This window comes from Colletotrichum gloeosporioides, assembly GCF_011800055.1.
Source record: "Colletotrichum gloeosporioides strain Lc1 chromosome Unknown consensus_36, whole genome shotgun sequence".
In the NCBI taxonomy this organism is placed as follows: domain Eukaryota; kingdom Fungi; phylum Ascomycota; class Sordariomycetes; order Glomerellales; family Glomerellaceae; genus Colletotrichum; species Colletotrichum gloeosporioides.
In genome coordinates this window covers 141,520-162,833 of record NW_025544681.1, presented here as the reverse complement: position 1 = coordinate 162,833, position 21,314 = coordinate 141,520, and the positions used below count along the sequence as shown (strand labels likewise).

The window sequence follows — 21,314 nt, the reverse complement described above, 5'->3', positions numbered from 1 at the left end:
TCAATGCGCGTCGACGAACCCAAAACCCGTGCGTCCTGCCAAGCTTCAAACAACTCTCCGGGAAGAGCGCCAATGAAGGTGGAGAATCCTGAAGACGGCACGGCTTCGAAAACGACTGGCCAATCTTACTCCCCAGGCACAAACGTTTCTTGATCCTCGACCAGCAAAGACATGTCTCCTCCACGTTGAAGTCTAGGTACAACCAACACACCACACCGCCCTGGCTTCGACGACGACCACCATCACAAGCTGCAGTGCCACCACCACTGCGACAGGGTCTGGATGAGGGGCCTTGCAGGCGGTTTGTGGTGGGAGCAACCTGTTTTCACTCGGCGGAAGACGTCGTTGGTCGACCGCAATACCACACAATGCCAACGTCTTCCTTCCCGGCCTTGCTTATCATGATCGTGGCTATTGCGCATGATGTTGGCCATTCATGGATCAAGTTTTGACACCGTCCACATGCAGGCCTAGCTGCTCTGGCAGCTGTCTACCGGTAGCTGCGTCCAGCTCCGCCGTGTGAGCGGCATTTCCATCCCGGTTGTTCAACCCTAGCTCGGCCTCCAGACTCGCAACACGCTAGTTGGGCGTTGAGCCTCCTCTAAGGCCAAGCGGACCTAGCCGCAAGATCAACGGTAGGGCTGGGGGCTCACTGTTCCCGCCCTCACCATGAACGGCGCTGAGAAGACATGCGACGCTGTGACAGACTATGACTTACGCAAAGAAGCAAGGCGCCAAAGTCTGCTTTGTCTACCCAGCTTTCCTCACACAGACTTGCAACCGGCCAAGGTGCCGCTGGATCCACGGAGTTGCATCCGCTGCTCCCTTCCCAGCACCGCCCCCAAGGACATCCAATGGTCTGAGAGAGACAACACGATACAACACCACCGGTTCCTCATGAGAACCCCAGTTCAAGCCGTCAGTGCGGTCTTGAGAATGTCTCGCCAAACGGCAACGTTTTTCTGCGATTCCCTGCAGCGATTCTCAGGGTTGGGGGGTCTAACGGTCCAGGGTTGGAAAGATATATTGGCCAGAGCGCGCATCATCATGTTGATGTCACAGCCGTGGATATGCTTTCTCACTGCGTCCGTCTGTTGATTAAGCTTAGGCACGGTCACCAACGCTGAAGGCTGTTTTTTGCCCTTTCCATTGAATTTGCCCAGCCTTCTCGTCCCGTCTCTCATTCGTCCCCGCGTGTCTTCGGGCCACAGTTGCCGCCGTGAGGGGAAGAATAAGGACGCTCTCCTTTCCACGTCTTTACTACGTTTTCGGCACCGTTGATCCCTTGTCTTCTGCCCACACGATGTTCACGACATCGACGATATGAGGATCCCGCCGCCAGAAGTAATACTTAGTTGGCCGCCACCGCGTTACGATGACCCCGAAACCAGAGGCCCGGCCAACCAGATCGTCTCCCTCATCCTCCTGGCCATCGCTACAGTTATCATCGCCATCCGGACATACACGCGAAAATGTATCACGAACGGATTCGGCTGGGACGACATGCTCGTCATCCTCGCCTACATTCCCGCAGCAGCGTTCGTGGTCGTGGGGATGATATCTATGGATCGATATGGCTGGGGACGCCACGTATGGGATGTGCCCATTGACAAATTCACGGGGTCTTTGCAGATGGGACTCGCTAGCCAGATCCTCTTCGACTTGACTACAAGTTTTACGAAGCTGTCGATGCTGGCATTAGTGTACCGAATCGCCCACGAAGCCTCTCGCAAGTTCAGTCTCCTGGTCATCGGCCTAGGGGTGTTTATCTCCATCAATTGCGTTGTGTTTATGATGGTGGCCATGTTGCAATGCCGGTATGTAGGCTTTGATTTTCCACAGCCAACAAGACTGACTTTCTGCAGGCCTCTTTCTCAGTATTGGACGCTTTCAGCTGAGCCTCAGAACTGTATTAACGAGGCAGCGCACCTCCTCGTTGCCAGTATCATCAATACCGCGACCGACTTCGCCGTGGTCCTGCTACCACTGGCTCTAGTCCGTATTGTCTATAAGAACAAGCTCTCTTCTAGGCAGATGGTTATTGTCAACCTGCTTTTCGGTGCCGGTTTCCTGGCGTGCTTCGCCGGCATAGCTCGCACTTACTTTACGTGGATCATGACCACGGAACCGGATGTTACCTGGAACGCCTGGATGAATTGGCTCATGTCATCACTCGAGCTGTTCCTTGGGATCATCTGCACCAGCATCCCGTCAACCAAGCCATTCTTCAACCGGTACCTTCCCAGATTGCTGGCCTCAAGGTCTCGCAAGTCACAACCTACCAGCGTGCCATTACCTACCGACAAAGCAACAAAGGGCTCCCAAGCGGGCAGCCAGTTATCCTTCGACTCGGATCTGGAGGATGCCATACCCATGGGTTCACAAACATCAACACCAACTACGACGGTTAAGCGCTTCAGCGAAGCGACATTGAATAAGCCATTGCCGGCTGTCAAGAAGAATTCCGTATACACCATCAAAATCCAGCTGGATGAAGCCAGCCTCAGTCCCGCGGACAGGAGAGACCGCGCGCTGAACCAAGTCACCCCGACAGCCCCGGCTCCAACAATACACAACTTCAGCAGACCAAAAGTCCTTCACACGAGGAGCACGTCGGAGCCTCACAGCATACACCACTTGAGCACCGAGTATGCTCACGACTCGGATCGTCACAGCCAAACCCTGGACGATTCGGATAGCAACTACCGGCAGAGCATTGACGACCTCGAAGCCGGCCGTTACAGCTCCTACGACCGCCAGAGCTTTGCGGCGTCTACAAGAAACCTTACCGGTGCCACGGCGACGAAAGGCCACGCCAAAAACCCGTCCGTCGGCACTTTTGGGGGCTGAATTCGGCGGCGAAGCTTCTTCTCGGTGTGGCAGAGAGCGAAGATGGTGGTGTGTGTTGCAGCAGCAGAGGGACGGGATGAGACCCATCAAACATGGTTTGAGGCTTCCTAACGCCGTCCTCCCGGCGTTTACTTTTTTTCTTTACTTCATGAGACGGGATACGGCGGCTACACTTGCAGCTTATGATACACCCATACGCACCCACACCGCCTGCTGGATGGCAAAAAGGCGGCAGTTCCTGCATCTCATTTCCTTTTTTGTACATTCTTATACATTTTAGCTTTTCGGGAGCCAGACCCGAACCTTCGTCACGACGCCTACGACCAATAATACACAACAGACTGTAGTACTTAGAGTCACTGTTGGTTTTGCCAATCTGTCCTTGTGCCCTACCATCTGTTCCACGTCTGACTCTAGATAACTCTAATCACTCCAAACATCTCAAATTGCCTGAACTCTGGGAAAGCTTGATCCTACCTCCGGCCCAGGTCCCAGACGGTCTTCTCCCCAATGGGAATCAACCTTTCGCTCTTCGCTGTTGAGACGTCCGCCCCGCGGCCAGAGGAGAGAGGGAAAGATGCGTGTCGGTGGGTAGTCCCGATGGCGGCCGACAGACATGCTTCCAGGACGAGGGGCCGTTGAACCCGTCCCCCCCTCCACCCACTCCTTATTACCAGCTCATGACTTGCTTCTATCGAAGCCACCACCTGCGGATAAGCTTCCTGTAGCACAATCCACTGGAGCCATCCCGATTTAACGGCCCCGTTCTTTCGCCGCAATCGAAAGCTCTCCATCCTCCCCCACATCCTTATTCCCCTCCAAGCCGTCCTTAAATCCATGTCGATTCAAGCCGTAAAGCCTTCCCTCCCTGCAAATGCCTTTATGATGGCGTGCAACCGTCTGCTCATTAAGCAAAAAACTGACTGCAAAGCAGCTCCAAAGTCCCGTCAACGTCCCGCTGCAGAGCTACACTCTGTCGTGCACAAGTCAGTCCACACCCACGTGCCCGCCAAGTCTCCTCCCAAGCATGCCTGCCCGCTGCCGCCATGGCCGCCTTTCCAGATGTTGAAGCTTGGGAGGGGATGGGTTCTCTCGACTTGCTGACTGCGCAGCGCACAGGCGGTCCAAGAAACAAACCCACACGCATTAGATCCCAAAGGAGGAAAAATGATACCGCAATAGAGAGAATGTGGGAAAAGTGAATCTGCAAGGCTGCTGCCAGGCACAGACGTGGCTGGGCAGATAAGACATTAGCTTAACTGCCAAATCTGCCCTACTCGCTCATTGCGAAGCGGTGATGACGAACAATGCAACAAATAGACTTGGACACTACTGCAGGCACAGACTGCGACCGCACCCAATGCAAGCACGGACAGAAACATTGCCAGTCCCAGCGAATAAACTTGACTGCCAACATGCATCGGCCCTTCTCAACCTCGATGATCCGGGTCAGTCGGGGGGACAGCTAAGTAGCAAACGTACTATAGCAAATCCAAAAAACAAAATTGAACTTCAACGCCTATGTTCATATCAAAGAACGGGAGCCAACCAGTGTAATCATCAGCTAATCTGAGTGATCGTCGCTTCACGACGCTCTTGACACAACCCAAACCTCCCCCCTCCACACGCGCTTGCCGTCGTCGCCTCCCCCTCTCCCTCCTACACCGTCTTCTTACCCCTCGTTGTGGGGAGGGGGGGCAAGGAGGGAAGCAAAGTCATCCGTTCTTCACCGTCCGTCTGTTCTGATCTTCGGGCATCCGCATACGCTCACCACCTAGCGCATCTCACAAAAGCATCGAGATGGCTCAGGTACTCTCATCTTTCGTTAGACCGTTTGGCCTGATCTCGTTTCCCCCGTTGGCTGTTGGCATCTCGTGCTTCCTCTCTTCTCTCTGCTGAACAAACACGACGCTGCTGTTTCGAATGATACTGACTTGCCCAAAATCCCATTTCCTCCTCTGTTTCTGTTTTCCCATCATCTCGTGTGTGCGTGATTGTGGCGTGCCTCTCTGCTCATGTCACCTCGGCCTCCAACCGTCTTCATCTCCTCTTCACAAGCCAAGATGGGGGCCGTCATCCGAAGCATAGGTCGGTTAGATCGCTGAACAGGTAGCCGACAACTCCCCAGAACAGAGAAGTAACAGCAGCGCAGTCCCAAATTTGAAGAAAGAGAGAAAACAGATTAGCTACCGGGTATCTGATCAAAACTACTGAATGGCGGTTGATAGCTGGAATGCCATCGAGATGTCCCTCCCCCGAGCCCGGCTAACGAGGAAGACTGAAGGGGGGGCACACCCGACATTGAGATCCACCGACAAGACGTCCGATCCATAGCCATCTCCAACCGCGTAATCCGCCCAAGCAGATGACCTTCACCGAGAGCAGCCCTCTCCCGTTGAGCCTCTAGGAAGCACTGAATGAACGGGGGCACCTCCAGCTGGATGCAGACTTCCCGTCTCCCCATTTTACCCCCATTTGACGGATGGTGCCGAAACCCATAGCCAAGGTCGTCAACAACCGTCAGCAGCCATCATCACCAACCCCAGTAGCCGCGCCATCTCGATGAGACGAGAGAGCTGCAGCCTGTATGATGGGAAAACGGGAGGGCCCCAATCAAAGGTAAATAACGGCGACGGTTGCTGAACGTGGGCCCGATTAACATGCTGCGTGCCCCTGATACCCCTTTTAATGGAAAAAGGTCTATTTGGTCGGAGGGTGTGTTGGTGTTGGCGTTGGTAGGGATGGCATGAATGCAGGCTGAAGGGGAGGGGAGGGATGTACAGATACCTCCGCCAGGAGAGAGATGCTCACCTGTGAAGGAGATCAGCAAGAAGACGGGAAGAGCAGAAGCGTGGGAGGGTGAGGCAGAGACTTCAGTGGTTGACACGGGAGACAGCCTAGGAGCTCGGACTGGGCAAGCAAGCCATTTCACACGCTGCTGCTGCACGACATCGTCCCGTGCTCATGGATGAGGTGTTACTAAAGAAAGTCAATGTGTAAGTCGGACTATAGTTATCCCAAGTGCCCCTATTAATTGCCGATAACCTTGTTATCAAGGCTGACTGGAGTGTCAGAGCGAGAACATCACGATGCAAGGCTGGGCGTAGATTTCCGACGCCATTTTCTTGAGTTTTCTTAGTTCTGTGACTCTCCCTTTTCTCCAAAGGTTTAAACAATTCTAGTCTCTGTACATGATATCCTCCTTAATATGTGTCCTTACTAATGTATCCTTCCCGAGCTCGACGGTGTTCGTCGGACTTTACCCTCAAAGCGAGGGTTGTCTTCAAAAGTACAATTTCTGTTGTGTCGAGCTGCGAGCTCTTACATGACTTTGATGTCTCTTCTAATGCAATCCTTGAACAAAACTGTGCAGCAGCAAAACCAAAAAATCAGACGACTTCTCCTATCATGTCGGTCTTTCTCTTTCGCCGCCATTCTCGGCTCGGCGTTTACCAGAGCATCATCCTTTGCTCGCGAGTACTCCTTCTGTGTGTTCCATGGCTTCAATGCTCCTGGGAAATCCGTAGCCTGGCGGCTTGTGTAAACACTGTCCATCCGGCTTTGTGGCTTGTCCGTAAAGGGGGTCGATGAAGTATATCTCATGGTGGACACACGAGTCCCTCGTGAAGAGTCCGATATCTCCAGATAGTAAGCAGCGGCGGCGATCCTCACCCTACGAGGATCGGCGCGCTGTTCATGACGAGCCCGATGCACTTGCATCTATGGCTGATGGCAATCCAGTGTTGTAACATATTATGTCTGTAAGTGTCACAGGTCAGTGGACTGCGTCTTGTGTTGTGTAGTGACGGGCTTTTACGGACCAAAAAACGTGTGATTCATCCAGCCTGGACGAAATTTCCGTGGAAGGGAGCCTGCTGGGGGCTCAGGGTCTGTCCGATCTTTCCCATGGCAGAGAGGTGGTTGTGGGCATCCTTGATGAGCTGGAGGTTCTTGACATCATCGGGCTGGGTGAAGCCGCGGACGAGGTCCTCCAGGGCCTGGCGATGGGACATCCACTCATCAACGAGGGGCTTGGTCGACTGCTCCTCTTTGATGGCAGCCTCGACAATGGCAGCCTTGGCAGTGACCTTGCGGGAGGTAGGGGCAGGGGCAGCCTTGGGCGCGTCCTTGCGCTTGCGTCCCTTGGCGACCTGCTGGCCGCTGGAAGCGGTGGTAGGAGATCCGGGGACACCGTTGTCATTGTGGACACGGCGCATGTGGTCCTTGAGGTTCCATTGGCGGGGGAATCCGTTGCCAGGCATCGCACGATCGCATCCATCATAGGAGCACAAGAAGGGCTTGTCACCGTGGCCGTGCATGGCGTGGGCCTCACGCTCGTGACGGAGAAGGCAGGCAGTGGAGGAGAAGCGGGCGTTCTCGCATGACTCAATCTTGCAGCGGTAGGGCTTCAGGTGGGAGTCGACAAACTTGCTGTAGAGGGGACAGACACAATCGTTAGTCATGCAAGGGAAAGGAGGCATGCTGACATATTTCCAAAAAGGGTCGACTCACTCATAGTTGCACTTGAGCTTCTCGGGCTTGTGGTTGCAGCTGGATTCTCCCTCCCAAGGGCAGTGGAACAGGCCATCGGCCTGAGGAGTGGCGTTCTTGTACAGAGGGTGGTCCCGAGCAGAGTCACCGTCGTTGGTGTTACGGCGGCTAGGGAAAGCCGGAGGCAGAGCAGCATCGCCGACGATGGTGAGGACGCTTCCAGAGAGTTCATCGCCCATGAGCTCAGGGCCAAACTTGCCGTTGGCGCTGTAGATTGATGCCGAGTCAGAGGCTTGCTCGAGGGAGCAGCTGATCTGAGGAACATACCTAGGAGACTGGCTCTGAATGATGGGAGAAACGTGCTCCGAGTGGGAAGGCGAAGACATGAGAGGGGCGGACAGCCACAACTCCTCAGGGGTCTGAGCAGGAGAAGACAATTGGGATTCCGCGGGGCTGAAAGAGTTCCAGGAGGCAGAAGGAGAGTGAGCTCCAAGGCTGGAGTCAGGGTCCAGCTGCATCTGAGCAGGCACGACGTGCATAGTCATGTCCGTCTGGGATGGAAGGCCATCCACGATTCCGAGCTCCATGGAGTTAAACCACTGGGACGAGACGGCGCCCGTATCCGATTCCAGGAAGTAAGAGTTCACGTCCATCAACTGGCCGTTGGTCTGAGGTCCGTAGACAGTAGCATTACCCGTAATGTCCATGGAGGACAGCTGTGCAGATACTTGAGATGACGCAGAAGAAGTCATTCTGGGTCTGGCCTTGGGAGATGTGATCTTGGAGATTCTGTGTTGCTTGCGGCTTCCAGTGGAACTCCTCGAAGTTCCCCGCCTCATCGGCTCGCCACCGACAGGCGCCACGGTCGTGGCAGGTGCGCGAGCAGTCCACTTGCTCTGAAGGTCCTCAACGGCTTGTCCTTGTCCTCGGGGCGTGATGTGGCCTTCAACTTGGAAAGAAAAGTCCTCGGAGTCTCCCGGGTGGGCAGATCCGTTGTCTGAGAAGTCTTGGAAGTTCTGTGCACCTTCTCCTGTCGTTTCCCACGAACCACTCAAGGGGTCCGATGGTCCTGTTTGAGAAGAAAAGGAAAACATTCCTGAAGGCACCATGCCGGCGTGGAAGAAGCTGTAGTCGCTGAAGGGGAGGTTAGTGTGCTGTTTCACCACTAATCTTTGAGAAGATGCAAAACAAGAAATGAAGAAAACATCTCGACATGGCACAACTTTGTTCCTGTAGCACCCGTCATGTTAGCTGTCGTTGCTTTGTCTCACGGGTTTGGGGTTTCGTGTTGACAGACCAAGTGAGCACAGATCATATAGATCAAGCCGGGATATATCATGTAGTCCGGGATGTCAGGTGCGGTGGTCGATCCAGTTGGGAAGTCCGGAAGGTCAGACAAATGAAAGTCCTTTGCGGCCAAGTGAGTGTTCAAGGCTCCTCGTTGTTCTCCAGGCACCCAGGCATGGGTCTTGGTTCGGTCATTTCATACTTCCCACAGCGGAGGTCGAGGTTGGAAATTTCATTGGTCTCCTGACGCCGAGTTGTATCGTCTGGTGCAGCTGAGTTCCTTGGGTCGATAAGATCCTTGGGTTAGAGTCCAGCTGAAGTAACAAGTCCATTTGAATGCGACAATGGGTCGAGACAAAGTCCATGAGGCTGGAGAGCCCGGGTCGAAGAAGAAGTCCGTAGATCAGAAACAGAATCGAAGCAAAGGGAAATCCATAAACAGAAGAGACGGAACCAGCCATGTGGGTGCAAGGAGCGATAAAGCCTTGGTCCATGTCGGGTTGTGACCAGCACGAGCTGAATTAAGCTTGACTGGTACACGGGAAAACAAACACGGAGTGTTTATTTCAGCGTTCATCCTAGGAGTCCGATCCAAATGCGAGACTGGGCAGTCTCTAGTCTCGGGCGAGACTTTGTCCACAAATCCAGGGAGTAAAAAATTCCACGGTTCAAGCCAGTCATAAAAATCCAGTTCTCGCGAAACGTCCAATGGGTCCATGTTGTTGCAAAATCCTGAGTCGTCGACAGGCGATACTAACCATGGTATAAGTGTGATGATAGATAATTCTTTGTGTGATGACCGTTCGGTTTGACAAAGTGCATAGGGCGAGGCCCAAGCACACCGGTCTCCTTCCAGTTGGCAAGTCAAGCAGGTATTCCTGGGAAGAAGTTTCCGGGCAAGAGAGAGAAAGTCCTGGCAAGTATCCTCGGATGAAGTCCTGGGCTGAAGAATCCTGGGTCGAGATGTCCTGCATGAAAAGGCCTCCGTGGCAGGCGAGATCTGAGAAGCAGACGCAATGAAACAAACATGACTTTCGCAGTACAGGATTTCAAAAAGACAATGGACCACCCTGGGAACAGAGAAAGAAAAGACAATACCTAGAAGGTGTGTGGACGTCGTCCAGGTCAAGGTTGTAGCCAGGCATATCCGGGCGCGGAACAACAAGAGCAGTCATTGATTCCTTGGGTTGTATATCATGCAATCCAGGGCAGTAAAGTCAACTCGGATGAGCTGTGTCGGTGTACAGAATAACAAGAGCGATAACCCGGGCGGGTAGCTGCTTGCAGAGTTCCTGTGGAAAGGGGAAGTCGAGTTGGTGTCGTATGGGATGATCCTTGGGTGGCAAGATGGGGAAGATCTTTTTTGACCTTCTGTGTAGGGTTGCTGTTGTGTAAGGGTTGGAAGGGACGTAGGCGGGTAGAAAAAGAGAAATTGGCGGCTGTTGGGTTGCCAAAAGGATCAGCTTTGCAGTAGGCAGAATGCTTGGGCAGGAATGTTCTTGCGTGTTGGGCTGAAAGGAAGGGAAGAGAAACGACGTTGGGCAGGGAGAGAGGGGGTCAGCGGGTTTTAATGTTGCAGGACGACGACGAAGGCTTCTGAGAGCACAGCAGAAGCGAACGAACGAGATGAGGTTTGCGAGGGGGTCGGTCGGGGAGGGGAGGATTCGGGGTGGACTCCACGTCGTGCGTGCCATGCCGCATGCCCTGCTGGCACTCATGATCCCTGTTCCCGAAGCATTGGCACCTTTCATTCTGCAGGGCGGATGTGCTTGATGTGCCAGGCCAAGAAACCACCATCACATACGTGCGCAGCATGCAATGATACGTATGGATACGTATTTGGTCTTGATTGTCCACCACTCATTTCCAGCGCCAGCCCGTCTCGCGCGTCTCAATCAGTCTCATTTCGCTGCCGCCGTGTTTATTGAAAGCCGTGTCCTTTCCCTGGCCAGAGTGTCTGGACTCCCGCCCTCCAACACAGGCCGACTGGCAGAGAATGCACGTCGAGTGTGTCGTGTTGCTGCTGCCGGCCGTCACAATGGCCGCAGCATGCCCTCGAGCTATTACATGGCGCTAGCCAACTGGCCTCGTTCTGACTGCTCACTGCACCTGTCATAGGCCCGTTCCGAGGGGAAGTTGGCGGTGACTGGGCCTTCTGCCTTGATTCTGCTGACTTGGACATGGGCCGCGGGTGGACACAGACGGCGACCCTGAGCCTATCGCGGTGCGAGGAAACCCTAGTCGTGCCGGCCAGGAGGGATTATGGCTGCAACGCCAGCTCATCCGTGCAGCACCCTGAGCGTGCTCGGCGGGAAAACGAAGCCAGCCATGGGCCAGCAGCGAGCCAGAAGGACGCAGAGAAAAGAAAAGAAGGCGGCAGGCTGGACGAGTCGTGACGGGCTAATGCTTGCTTTCTGCGAGCCCTTCATCTTCTCCGCCATCCGCACCACGCGCGGAACTTGCTCGTCCCATCAAGCTTGGTGTCTCTGCGCTGCCCTGCCTTGCGTTGCGTTGCCCGTCTGCGCGCGTTCCGAATTTCCCATCCCATCCCATCCCATCACAAGCCGCCCGCCCGTCCCATGCCGTCCCAGAACCCCTATTCCCTTGCGCCATCCGTCGTAAATGCCTCCCGTTTCCAGTAGGTTCGTCGAGCATCAAAAAAGTCATGGCGCGATTGTGGACGTACGCTTTGACGCATCAATCAGAGCCGTCTGCTTGAAGATCGAAGCGGCCCACCGGGCAGAGGAGGAGAAGGACGACATGTGTGTCGACGAAAAAAGACGCAGCAGGACGAGCCAGAGCCAATGCGGACTGCATTGGCGTCTGTAGTCGCACCCCAAAGCCGCCGACGCGGGCGGGAACTGCGGAAGCCAGGCCGGCTTGTCAGCCCGTCAGTGCCTCGTTCTCGTGTCTGGTCGTCGCCCATCAAGCACCGTGTTGCTTGCTCTATTGGCGGTTGTGGCTTCACGTGTGTAGTCCCGAGTTGGTCTCGGCGGGCTTGATAGGACAAGCTGCAGTCGCTGACACACACCGGTCAACGCTCTCCATCTCGACTTTCCCTCATCCGACGGCAGTGCTTTTGGCGTGTCCAACGGCCACTGGTTCGGGGGTCGAGCTGTGGTCGGCCGGCCACACACCGGCAGCAGCACACCACACCGTAATCACAACACCACCCACCATCTATTAATTGCAGGCCACTTTCCTCCACCCACGAGACAGCAACGGCCGGACATCAGATGCAAACGCGCTTCGCGACGTGAATAACCGGTTACTGCCAGCTGGCTTGCTGCTGCTGCCGCTGGCAAACCGGAAGCGGTCCACGCCAACCACTTCGCAACTCTTTTCGCGATAATGCATTTGCGTAGTGCATGAGAAATATGCGGCGTGGGGCCAGGTGGTCACCTTGCGACATTATCCAGCTGTCATGCTCATCGTACCATGATCGAGATGCCGCGACTGCGATGGCTTGTCGTGCGCCGTGATGTGATCCCGAGAATCCGAGTCGACAACCAGGCAATCAGGATAAGCAAGCCGGAGCAGCAGCAGTCGTCGTCCATCTCCGAGTTCCCCGGCTGGGCTGGAGGGAAAAGCTGCCCCGAGCTCCACACGTTGTCTGAGTAGACGCTGACGGTCTGACAATGGTGAAGCTGGCCGGTCTTGACTTTGAGGCCAGCATGCGGTTGAGACGCGGGGAACCAGTGTTGAAGGGTCGTCTCATGCGAGATGGCTGAAAAGCTGACGTTGGCAGACACGGGACGAGGGGTGGGGGATTGGGAAACGGGCGACAATGTGCGACGACGGCGCCCGTTGACGAGCGGATGCATTAACGATGGGACGAGACAGCAAGCAGCCTTGGCCATCGAAGCGCAAACAAAGACCACCTCACTCGGAAGCAACTGCCTCGATCTCTGCCCTCCCTCCTTCCCCGGGACAGGAAACAAGGTTCAACCTCCTCACCTTCGCTTGCCCCGTCCTGGTGATCTGCCTCACCTTTCCCACTGGTCATACATATCGAAGACGAGAGGCAGGGAAGCGACGTCGACACTTCCCAAGACGTCCTCACAACCAGCCTGAGCTTCCTGCTGATTGCGGGCGGATAGAGCTCCGGCTGTTTCCTCCTGGAAACACCCGACCGCCTTACCGTGACGCTCGTGTGGCCCTAAACAAGCACCCGCAACCTTACCTTAGCCAACCTAAGCCACCCGTCTTGATCAACGACCTCTCAACCACAGCCTCTAACACAAACCTTTTCCCGACTAGCTAGCTTCTATCCGTACTTGCCTAGTCTTCTGCGATGCCCTCCTCAACATTGCAGAGTCCACCCTGATGACGCATAGAGTACACGCAACGCCTGCTGCGCCAACGGGTACGCATAGAGCAAAGAGGAACAGCTCATCGCTCATCTCTGTCCTTAATGCATCTGTATCACAGGTCTAGGGAGTGCTTAACTCCTCCTTGACTCAGGGGAAATGCTGATGGTGGCTTCTGGAACCACACGTGACCTTCAACCTCCAGCGACAAGCAACATCGAGCTACACCACCAGTCACGGAAACTCTGGAACTTCCAAGTACCGACAAAGTTCCGCCACAGCTTCTCTCCCTCAGTGGAATTTGGAGCTGAGGTGGTTGGGAGCTCGCCGTCATCTAATCCCTGTCAGGATTTCGCGCCAGCAAAGTCTGTTACGCTCGGCCCTCGGCAAACGCTCTTGAGGCCCCCGAATTCCCAGTCAGAAGATGAGGGGATTCGCAGGTTTGACGATCCTCCCCTGGCAGATTCGACGGCGTGTTACGGATTTTGAAATCGCATTTCGTCTCCTCGGTTTTGTGGGAACTTCTTCACAATTTGAACCATTTACAGTGATTCATTACTTTCGGCCGTCGGACCGCCGAAATACACTATTGCAAATAAGGTGAATGTGCGCGCCCGTCGGCCTGGGTGCTTCCGACGCACAGCGCAGATCCAAATCTCGGTGTGCCGGCTATCTGACTCAGTCACCACCACCAACTGCTGTCTCGGGATTCGACAAAACGTTCCTCCGGTATCAAACCCTGCTCTTTCGCCAACGCCTCTGTGATGATGATGCTATCCTCAGATTGACCGACAACACAATGGCGATGAAGCGACGGTGGAAGTGGGCTTATCTCCAAGGACTTCGCCGATGAGTTTGGAAGCGAGACTGAGTGCATCTTAAACAGTACCGCGACCACTCACATCAAGTACATCAGTCTGTTTATTTCGACCTGATATCGCATCTTGCCAGATATCTCGCAGTCGACTTTCGGCATCCGATCCGTCCGTCCACGCAACTTCAGCGAGAGCCGCTTTGGCTTGCTCCCAGTTGCTTAGATGCATCACGGTGCTAGCTAGAGAGAGTTTCGCGGCATACACAGCCTTCCACTTTGCCAGCTGTTGCTTGCCTGTGTCAGTAATGGGCCTGCCTGAATTGGCGATGGCCGCACCAAACATGACACTCCAGAACCACAGACTCCTACTGAAGGAGCCTGTCATCATCTCTGCTTCTTTGTCGCACACGTCATCAATGAGCTGCTCAAGCAGCCAGACCGTTAAGACACAGTCCATCTCGCTGTCGTTCACCGCCATGACGAGGTAGAAAAACGTTGCGATGTAACTCGCGCGGCTGCTCTTAGGATCACCGTTCAACATCGTGGCTATGTTGCGCTCAGGGTCAAAGCCACGGGATAGCTCCCAATTGAGATTCTTGGTGTAGTCCTGCCAAAGCAAGTCCGTTGGGGTCTCTGCCCCTTCCCACCAGCCGTATTTCGGTGCCTGTCGTGGAGGTAGGCTCTCCATGTCCCATAGCGAGGTGAAGAGCAAAGCGATGATGCTTGGCTGGAAATCGACACTGATGGCGTCGTGTATGACATGGACTTCACCACGGCGTAGACGGTCTCCTGCCCTACATTCATGTCAGCTATAGAGATCCAGCATGCCTCCGGAAGATGGACTTGTGTTACATGTCCAGCATCTGCTGCGCCAAGTTTGACCGCATCAGATTGTACCCATTCTTCTGGAGTGTTAACCTATACAGACCGCGTAGATGCTTGGATGACGCATCAAGGTCCCCAACCGCACCCTAAGGTCCGTCAGTACTGGTCTGGCCGCAAGTTTTCGGATTTTAAGTGGTGTACCTCTGTAAGTGCTAGCGTGGCAATAGCAAAGACGGCAATGTCGCTGACATCAGTCTCAGACTCTGACAGCTGCTTCTTTGCGAACTCGTATGCTGCTGCCTTGTGGTAGAGAAAGGGGACTTTGACATGCTCAAGTGATCCTGTGACCCAAGCCCACTGGCACGCCGCGACCACTAGGCAGCCATGAAGCAGGCCTGGATGCAACAAAGTCCTCTGAACACTGCCCGACATGTCAGAGCCAACATCTTGTCTGCAAACAAAGTCGATTGCCTACCTGCACAGATTCTGGCCTCGTTCCACGGGAGTCTGTCCTCTGACATAGAAGTTGGTAACTGAGCTTTCGGTCAGGGAGGTAGCAAAATGGTAGCGGGTGACGCGACTTACATTGATGGAAGAGCCATTGTGACATTTCCGAGAGTTGATAGTCGCCGGAGAAGCCGGCGAATGGCTGATAAGACAGGACGTTGACAAGGCGAGCCGACTCCGCGACCGGGATCAAGGCAGCCGACTCGGACTCGGCCCGAGACTCTGGAGTAGACTCGGCATCAATGACGGGGTCGGGGTAGATGCAGTCCTTGCCCGTCTGGAGACAGTTGGTGCTGCGGGCATTGTTAGTCGATTGCTGGGCTTGACAGGCAGATTCCGGATCGATCTTTTCATCACAGGCATTGTCTCCGCCAAGACGGTAGGCATAAACAAAAAGAAAGGGGGGGAGGTGTGAAGACAAGGTAGGGATAAGGAAGGACATACCATAGTGGCTTGCGCTCATCGCAGCGGACGTGACGCTGCTTACATGTCGAGCAGCCGTTTTTGCTACGGCGGTGGAACTTGCGGACTCTGTTCTTGGGGGGCGCCATATCAAGTCCAAGGTAGGTTTCGGTGTCAATGATGCTCCACGCAGTCCCGGGGGTTAAATCGACGCCGATTGACCATGCTTGATGAAATGACGACGGTTATGCGGACCAAATCTCGACTGATCTTGCAGGTGCATGAGACCAGGCCGGGGGGTCAGCTCTGAGGGACAAGTGTGAGGTGATGCGAGAGGGAAAAGCTCTCGTGATAGGGAGATGGGATCGGGAGACAGGAAGCCTCTGGCCCGAGAACGTGTTTCTTCATTTTATTCAGCCTTCTGGTTGCGGTGCCGGCACGAAGGCGTTGCTGACGATGATGATGATTGGCCTGGACTGCCAAGCGGGAGTTGCTACACGAGACGTGCATGAAGACGTAACCAATGGGAAAGCTAGGAGGTCATCTGGTGGGGTCGCCTCTCGTGACTACCTGACAATTATGTAATGTTGCTAAGCTCAAGCCACTTGTCAACCCAACCTCGGTGTGGCTGGGCATCTAGACCGAGAAGCCACAACCTGGAGAAGGGCCGTGTCTCCCTCCGTCTTTGGAAACGGCAACTGCTGCTCTCGCTTCAGATGCGAAACCCTAGGAAGGCACGATAGCACGGCAATTCTCTCCTTGTCTGCAGAACTTGCAGCTTGTCAACCACAGAGTCTTGCAGTCCTCCTCCCCTCCTTCTCCTTCTATTCATCTGATCTCCGAAAACACAGAAGATCGATGCTCTAATCCAAACACAGCAAACGATCCACAAGCAATTATCGGCCTCTCCAGGCGTCATCTCTGGCATCAGCGTCGACCCTGGTCTGTCAGATTCGTACGCTCAAGCGACGTCCGTGAAATAGTGTTGTTCCATGCCCGAGCATCGAACATCGTCGAACATGCTTCCATCGCTGGCTGGATCGCTCCGCTTCCACCCACCAGGCACCACCAGGGCCCGTGGCCGTCATTCCAATAACAATCGGATAATTTCTTCCGATCAGGAACCCGCGACGGGGGCGCTCGATTGGGTGCCCTGTGTCGCGCCGGGGTCGAGACAGGGTGCCGAAAAACAGATGGCCGCATTGACACCCACGGTAAAAGTGACCGGTCACGCCCCTCCGAATCGCCAGATTTTAAGTGGAACACACCGGCTGTGATTTCGGCCTTGTCATGCGCATTTCGCGGTGCCATGCGTGCCATCCCGGCCTGCTCAATGCCCGCAAACATGGTCTGCCCAAGTCATTTTTGCTGTTCGTCTCGGCCGGTCTGGCTCTCGACTCTCCAGACACCCGCCGATGGGAACCACGCGAAACAATGCTGCAAACCCGACCACCCTTGACCTGTCTCAATGCACAGAGCCAGCAGCTCTCCCTCCGCTCCCTCACACACACACTCACACACTCACACACTGCACAGCCTCTCCACCTCAGTGTTTGGTGCTGGCTTGGTGCTACACTGTCACAGACGGGACGGATACTCACTCACTGTCGCCCGCAGAATCCACGGCAGCCCTCTGTCCCGAACTCCTTGAAGGAGAGGAGTCATGTTCGTCGACACAGAACGCGGGGTGAAGGCGTGTTGCGTCCATCTACCGAGTCGTGCGGAGAGCATCTGAGATGTGAGCTGAAAAACAAGCGCGCAGTTGATCAAAGTGCCAACGCCTAGCGAACAACGTCATCTTAATTTGGCAACATGATCGTCCCGCGGAATCCCCGCAAACCACGAGGCGGCGCTTGACAGCTCATCAAGAGACGAAATAGCTTGTCCAACCCCTCCTCCACCGCACGCAACTGTTGGGTTGAGGCGCTCGGTTGCCATTCACTGCACCCTGAGATCGATCAAATCTGCCTCCGTACATCATGCACATACAGTACACACAGAGATTGCCGGCGATCGTCCGACAACCCTCGCTTGCCCTTTGCCCTTGGGTTTTCTTGCTCAGTTCGAATCGTTGAGGTTATCGACAACCTTCCCAGGATACTAGGGTTTACCGAGGCGCACGTCATCCCGCCCTATTCGCCCTGGGGCCTGGTCGGCGGTTGTCGATGTCGAGTCGATGCCACGGACGATGGACGACACTAGTCACTCGCAGCCAGCCGAACGACCGGCCTTCGAACCACTCGCTGCCCCCCCAAAAGTCTCCCCCCAATTCACATCTCCAGCCCCATCAACTCCATTTCTGGGATTCTTGGGCCCTGGTTCCCTGCCCCAATACAAGACAAGACAATACCAGCTTCACTTCGCTACGTCAAGGTCAGATCATTCATCGGTCCAACACACACTTGTCACCGAGGGTCCCCCAGCTTTTTCGTCTCTGTTGCACTGTTCTATTCGAGGTCGACGTCTTGGAAAATTGGCAGCCCGTCAGCAGGACGACTGCCGGATTGTCACTGCGGGCAGAGACACTGGATGCAACACAACCATTGGCTCCATCAACCCCCCGGGCTATGTTGAGATGCCTGTGATGCTCGCCGGTCATTGACAGTCCCTGATTCAATGATGCGCCAAAAGCAACTCCAATTCACCAAAGTGGGCATCAAGGCATGGTTGGGCTCACAAATACAGGCGGTAGCGCGCGTCCCCTTCCCCCTCTTCATCGTATCCGCCGCCGGTGTTTGTTTGTCCAATTTGTGCCCAACCCGGCCTGCTGTCACCGCTTCTTCTCCCGCTAGGTACAACCCTGCACAAATCATCCCATCCGGTACCGAAAAGCTACTCCGACCTTTCGGGCAACAATTCTCCAGCCCAGCAAAGAAAAAGTTTCTGTCACAGCCCAATCGGTGCCCTACTCTACACAATTGGCCCCGTCGACTTCGTCAGGAGTTGGCAGGGCCAATGGCTTTCACGCGCGAGCCAATACAGCCCGGCCATAAGATTTATTTTCCATCTGGGGTATTCCTGGTGAGAGGGGCCAACTGTCAAAAAGTCGACCTGGCATCGCGCCAAAATAGAGGGGACAGGAGGGCACCAGCCATCAAAGGGCACGCTGATCTCCCCTCGTTCGCTTACTCGCCTATCCTGTCGTGTTCACCTCGCAAATCCGAAAAGCAAGGCTCGCCAGCCAAGGGATGGATGCCAACTTCCAGTAGGGCGGCAACACCGTGGTGAACCCCAATCTATCCCAGGACGCCCGACGGACGAACCTTCTCGACTACAGCGCTTGGCAGTCACGTATCCTCTAGCCTATGCGGCACCCGTCTGCTTGAAACCAAAGACGTCTCCGTGGTGTTGGCCATTGGGGCGAATGCAAATCTTTACTCGAGTATCGCCGGCTTGCGTCTCTCCTGGTCCCTGTTCACCCTCCGCCTCGACTCTTCCCAACGGACCACCTCCCCTTCAACCCTCAAAACCAGGGATCAACCATTTTCGCCGCCCGGTACCACGCCCCACGAGGAGGGACATCGCAAGCAGACATAAAATGCCTCCATTCCGAACTTAATCATCCACTGTCAGGATCCTGCCCGCTCCCCCATCCTCGTCCATCCCAGGAACTTGTTGGTTTCTTCTTTCCCGTTTTGCTCCAGCAAGACCAGAGGGATTCTTCCACTAACCCCCCTAGTGTCTCTTCACCTAAAGCCTTTCCCGAGCGTCTTATAAGTCACTTAAGGTGCTGTCGTGGAGACAAGTCGTTTCTTGGACCGATCACCTGCTTTACCCCCCAACATCCACACCGCCCTTGCAATCCGACCCGGACTTCTTCAAGGGTACCATCCTAGAACAAGACCGTTTTTGTTATCGTGGATTCCCTTGTGTTTGAGGAGACGTCTTGCCGCATTTTCCCAGGAATACTTGGCCCGAGATCACAGCCCAAGGGACTCTTTTTTGGACACCCGGGGCTGACCTGCCCGCCCAAGGACTATTCTTATTTCACGTGGCTTCCATCTCTGGACTTCTTGGAATCCTCCAAGTCTGTTGCTTGATTTCTTTTCTCTACCGTTATGCCCCCGGAAGATATGGCCCAGCCGGATTTTGCCTACAGACCATCAGCCATGTCCAACGGACCGTGGAACTCGACGCGGAGGTACGGACCGTTCCCTAAGTCTCATGACGTCCCGAAAAGGACAGGAGAACTGACCGATGAGAAAAGTTCAATGTACAACGATACATTTCCGCCTGCCGGAGGGTTTGAGAATGGTTATTACCGTTCATCTAGGTAAGAACCAGACGCCGATGCATTCTGTCATTTTTCTTTTCCACGGAGCAACCAAATAACACCAAGCCTTCAAGTGTGTCAACATACTCTCCCGGAGCCAGTAGTTACAACCTCCCGATTGGGACCAATCCTCACGCAGCTGCTGCCGCTGCCGCCCCGGCGTACGGATCATCACGGCCAGCATCTGGAACATACGGCACCAGTGGTGCCGGTGGTTATGGCTCGTACAAGGGTACAGCCTCGGCCTCCCAGGCCTGGGATCACCAGGAAAGATATTCCCCGACGGACTCAGTCGACGACATCATCGCTTCTCCGAATCTCTCTGATTACTCGCTCGAGAATGGAACGGGTGCGACGCCTCCAAATAAAGGAGGCAAAGTGAGTGGGAAGGGTCGGCCCCAACGTCGACCATCGAACCGGGACGAATTCGACGGGCCGCATCAGTTCCTCGCTCGCCCGCCCCCCGAGTACATCGCCATGCAAGAACGCGAATTGCCGCACCTTCCGACGAACTTGCATGTCCAAGAGCAGGACCTGGTTCTGACACAGGTTAACGACCGGCTCTCTCAGTGCGCGTATGACTTCGTTGCGAAATACCAGTTCCCCATCCCTTTGACGCAGGACATGAGGCCTGTAGAGCGACCTCAAGACAGGGAATGGACGGAATGGGTCTATCTTCTAAAGCGGTTGGCAACCAAGCGCCGTATCCCGGCCCGTGTTCTGTACAACGGCCAGATCAAGCAATTCGTCACGATTCTCGAGAACTCGCTAGAGATGCGACACGCAGCCAAACACCAGAGCCGCCCACTGAAGGACGACCGCAACATCTTACAGCTCATTTCGGCGGGTATCCAGGTGGCCAAGATTCTAAAGGACGCAAGCGCCATGGACTATCTCGACCGACTATACGTTTCTACGGAGAAGCAGATACAGGATCGCGCGGCAACACGATTCAGAACGTGATCTTGTTCGTCGTGCTTCCTCCACTCTCCACACACCATTTGCCCCGAATCGGACTTCACAACATCGTTGACCATACCCAACCATGAGACGAGCGATTTGAATTTTCGACGATGAGAAAAAGGGGCACTAACGATTTATCTACGGAACTTAACGACGGAACTTGAAAGTGTTTATACTGGAATTTGCAATATGGTAACAGGCGAGGATTCTTCTCATTCCTTAGAGGGGACAGAAGAGAGAATGTAGATGACTTGATACGGAACCGGGGGGCGTCACGAATGGACGAGAAGCCCAAACCCCCTTCAAAAGACACGACCACGACGGAAAGCCCACAGCTAGCTTAGCTCCCTCAGCTCCCTCCCCATCACTTGGCAATCGGGTGTGTGTGTCTTGTTTATGTTTATTTGTTTGTATGGAAATGGTAATGATGCTCACATCCATGGTCGGGCAAGCTTTTTGTCACTACTACCACTACTACTGCTACTAGTCTTGCCGACAGAGCAAGAGAGAAAGAGAAAGACGGACGAGAATTTTATCACCCTACTTCCCCCCTTTACGAGTTGGATTCGCAAGCGAAAAGGGCATTTTTGGC

The 21,314-nt window shown here is 54.6% G+C and overlaps 4 protein-coding genes across 4 annotated transcripts; 2 read left to right on the top strand and 2 right to left on the bottom strand.

Annotated features, from left to right (window-relative positions):
* Positions 1–1,323: 1,323 nt before the first annotated feature.
* GCG54_00005962 (uncharacterized protein) lies at positions 1,324–2,850 on the top strand (the record flags this gene model as incomplete). Its single annotated transcript, XM_045405977.1, has 2 exons — positions 1,324–1,817; positions 1,866–2,850. 2 exons carry the CDS (start codon positions 1,324–1,326, stop codon positions 2,848–2,850), a joined length of 1,479 nt encoding a protein of 492 aa, XP_045265360.1.
* Positions 2,851–6,686: 3,836 nt separating this feature from the next.
* GCG54_00005961 (uncharacterized protein) lies at positions 6,687–8,450 on the bottom strand (the record flags this gene model as incomplete). The annotated part of the gene is made up of 2 exons (XM_045405976.1): positions 6,687–7,281; positions 7,363–8,450. The coding sequence occupies 2 exons, from the start codon at positions 8,448–8,450 to the stop codon at positions 6,687–6,689; spliced, it is 1,683 nt and encodes a 560-aa protein (XP_045265359.1).
* Positions 8,451–13,816: 5,366 nt separating this feature from the next.
* Positions 13,817–15,635, bottom strand: GCG54_00005960 (Sterol uptake control protein 2; the record flags this gene model as incomplete). Its single annotated transcript, XM_045405975.1, has 6 exons — positions 13,817–14,546; positions 14,605–14,723; positions 14,779–14,998; positions 15,053–15,110; positions 15,163–15,377; positions 15,529–15,635. 6 exons carry the CDS (start codon positions 15,633–15,635, stop codon positions 13,817–13,819), a joined length of 1,449 nt encoding a protein of 482 aa, XP_045265358.1.
* A 3,909-nt stretch (positions 15,636–19,544) lies between these two features.
* GCG54_00005959 (uncharacterized protein) lies at positions 19,545–20,722 on the top strand (the record flags this gene model as incomplete). The annotated part of the gene is made up of 2 exons (XM_045405974.1): positions 19,545–19,759; positions 19,834–20,722. The coding sequence occupies 2 exons, from the start codon at positions 19,545–19,547 to the stop codon at positions 20,720–20,722; spliced, it is 1,104 nt and encodes a 367-aa protein (XP_045265357.1).
* Positions 20,723–21,314: the final 592 nt, after the last annotated feature.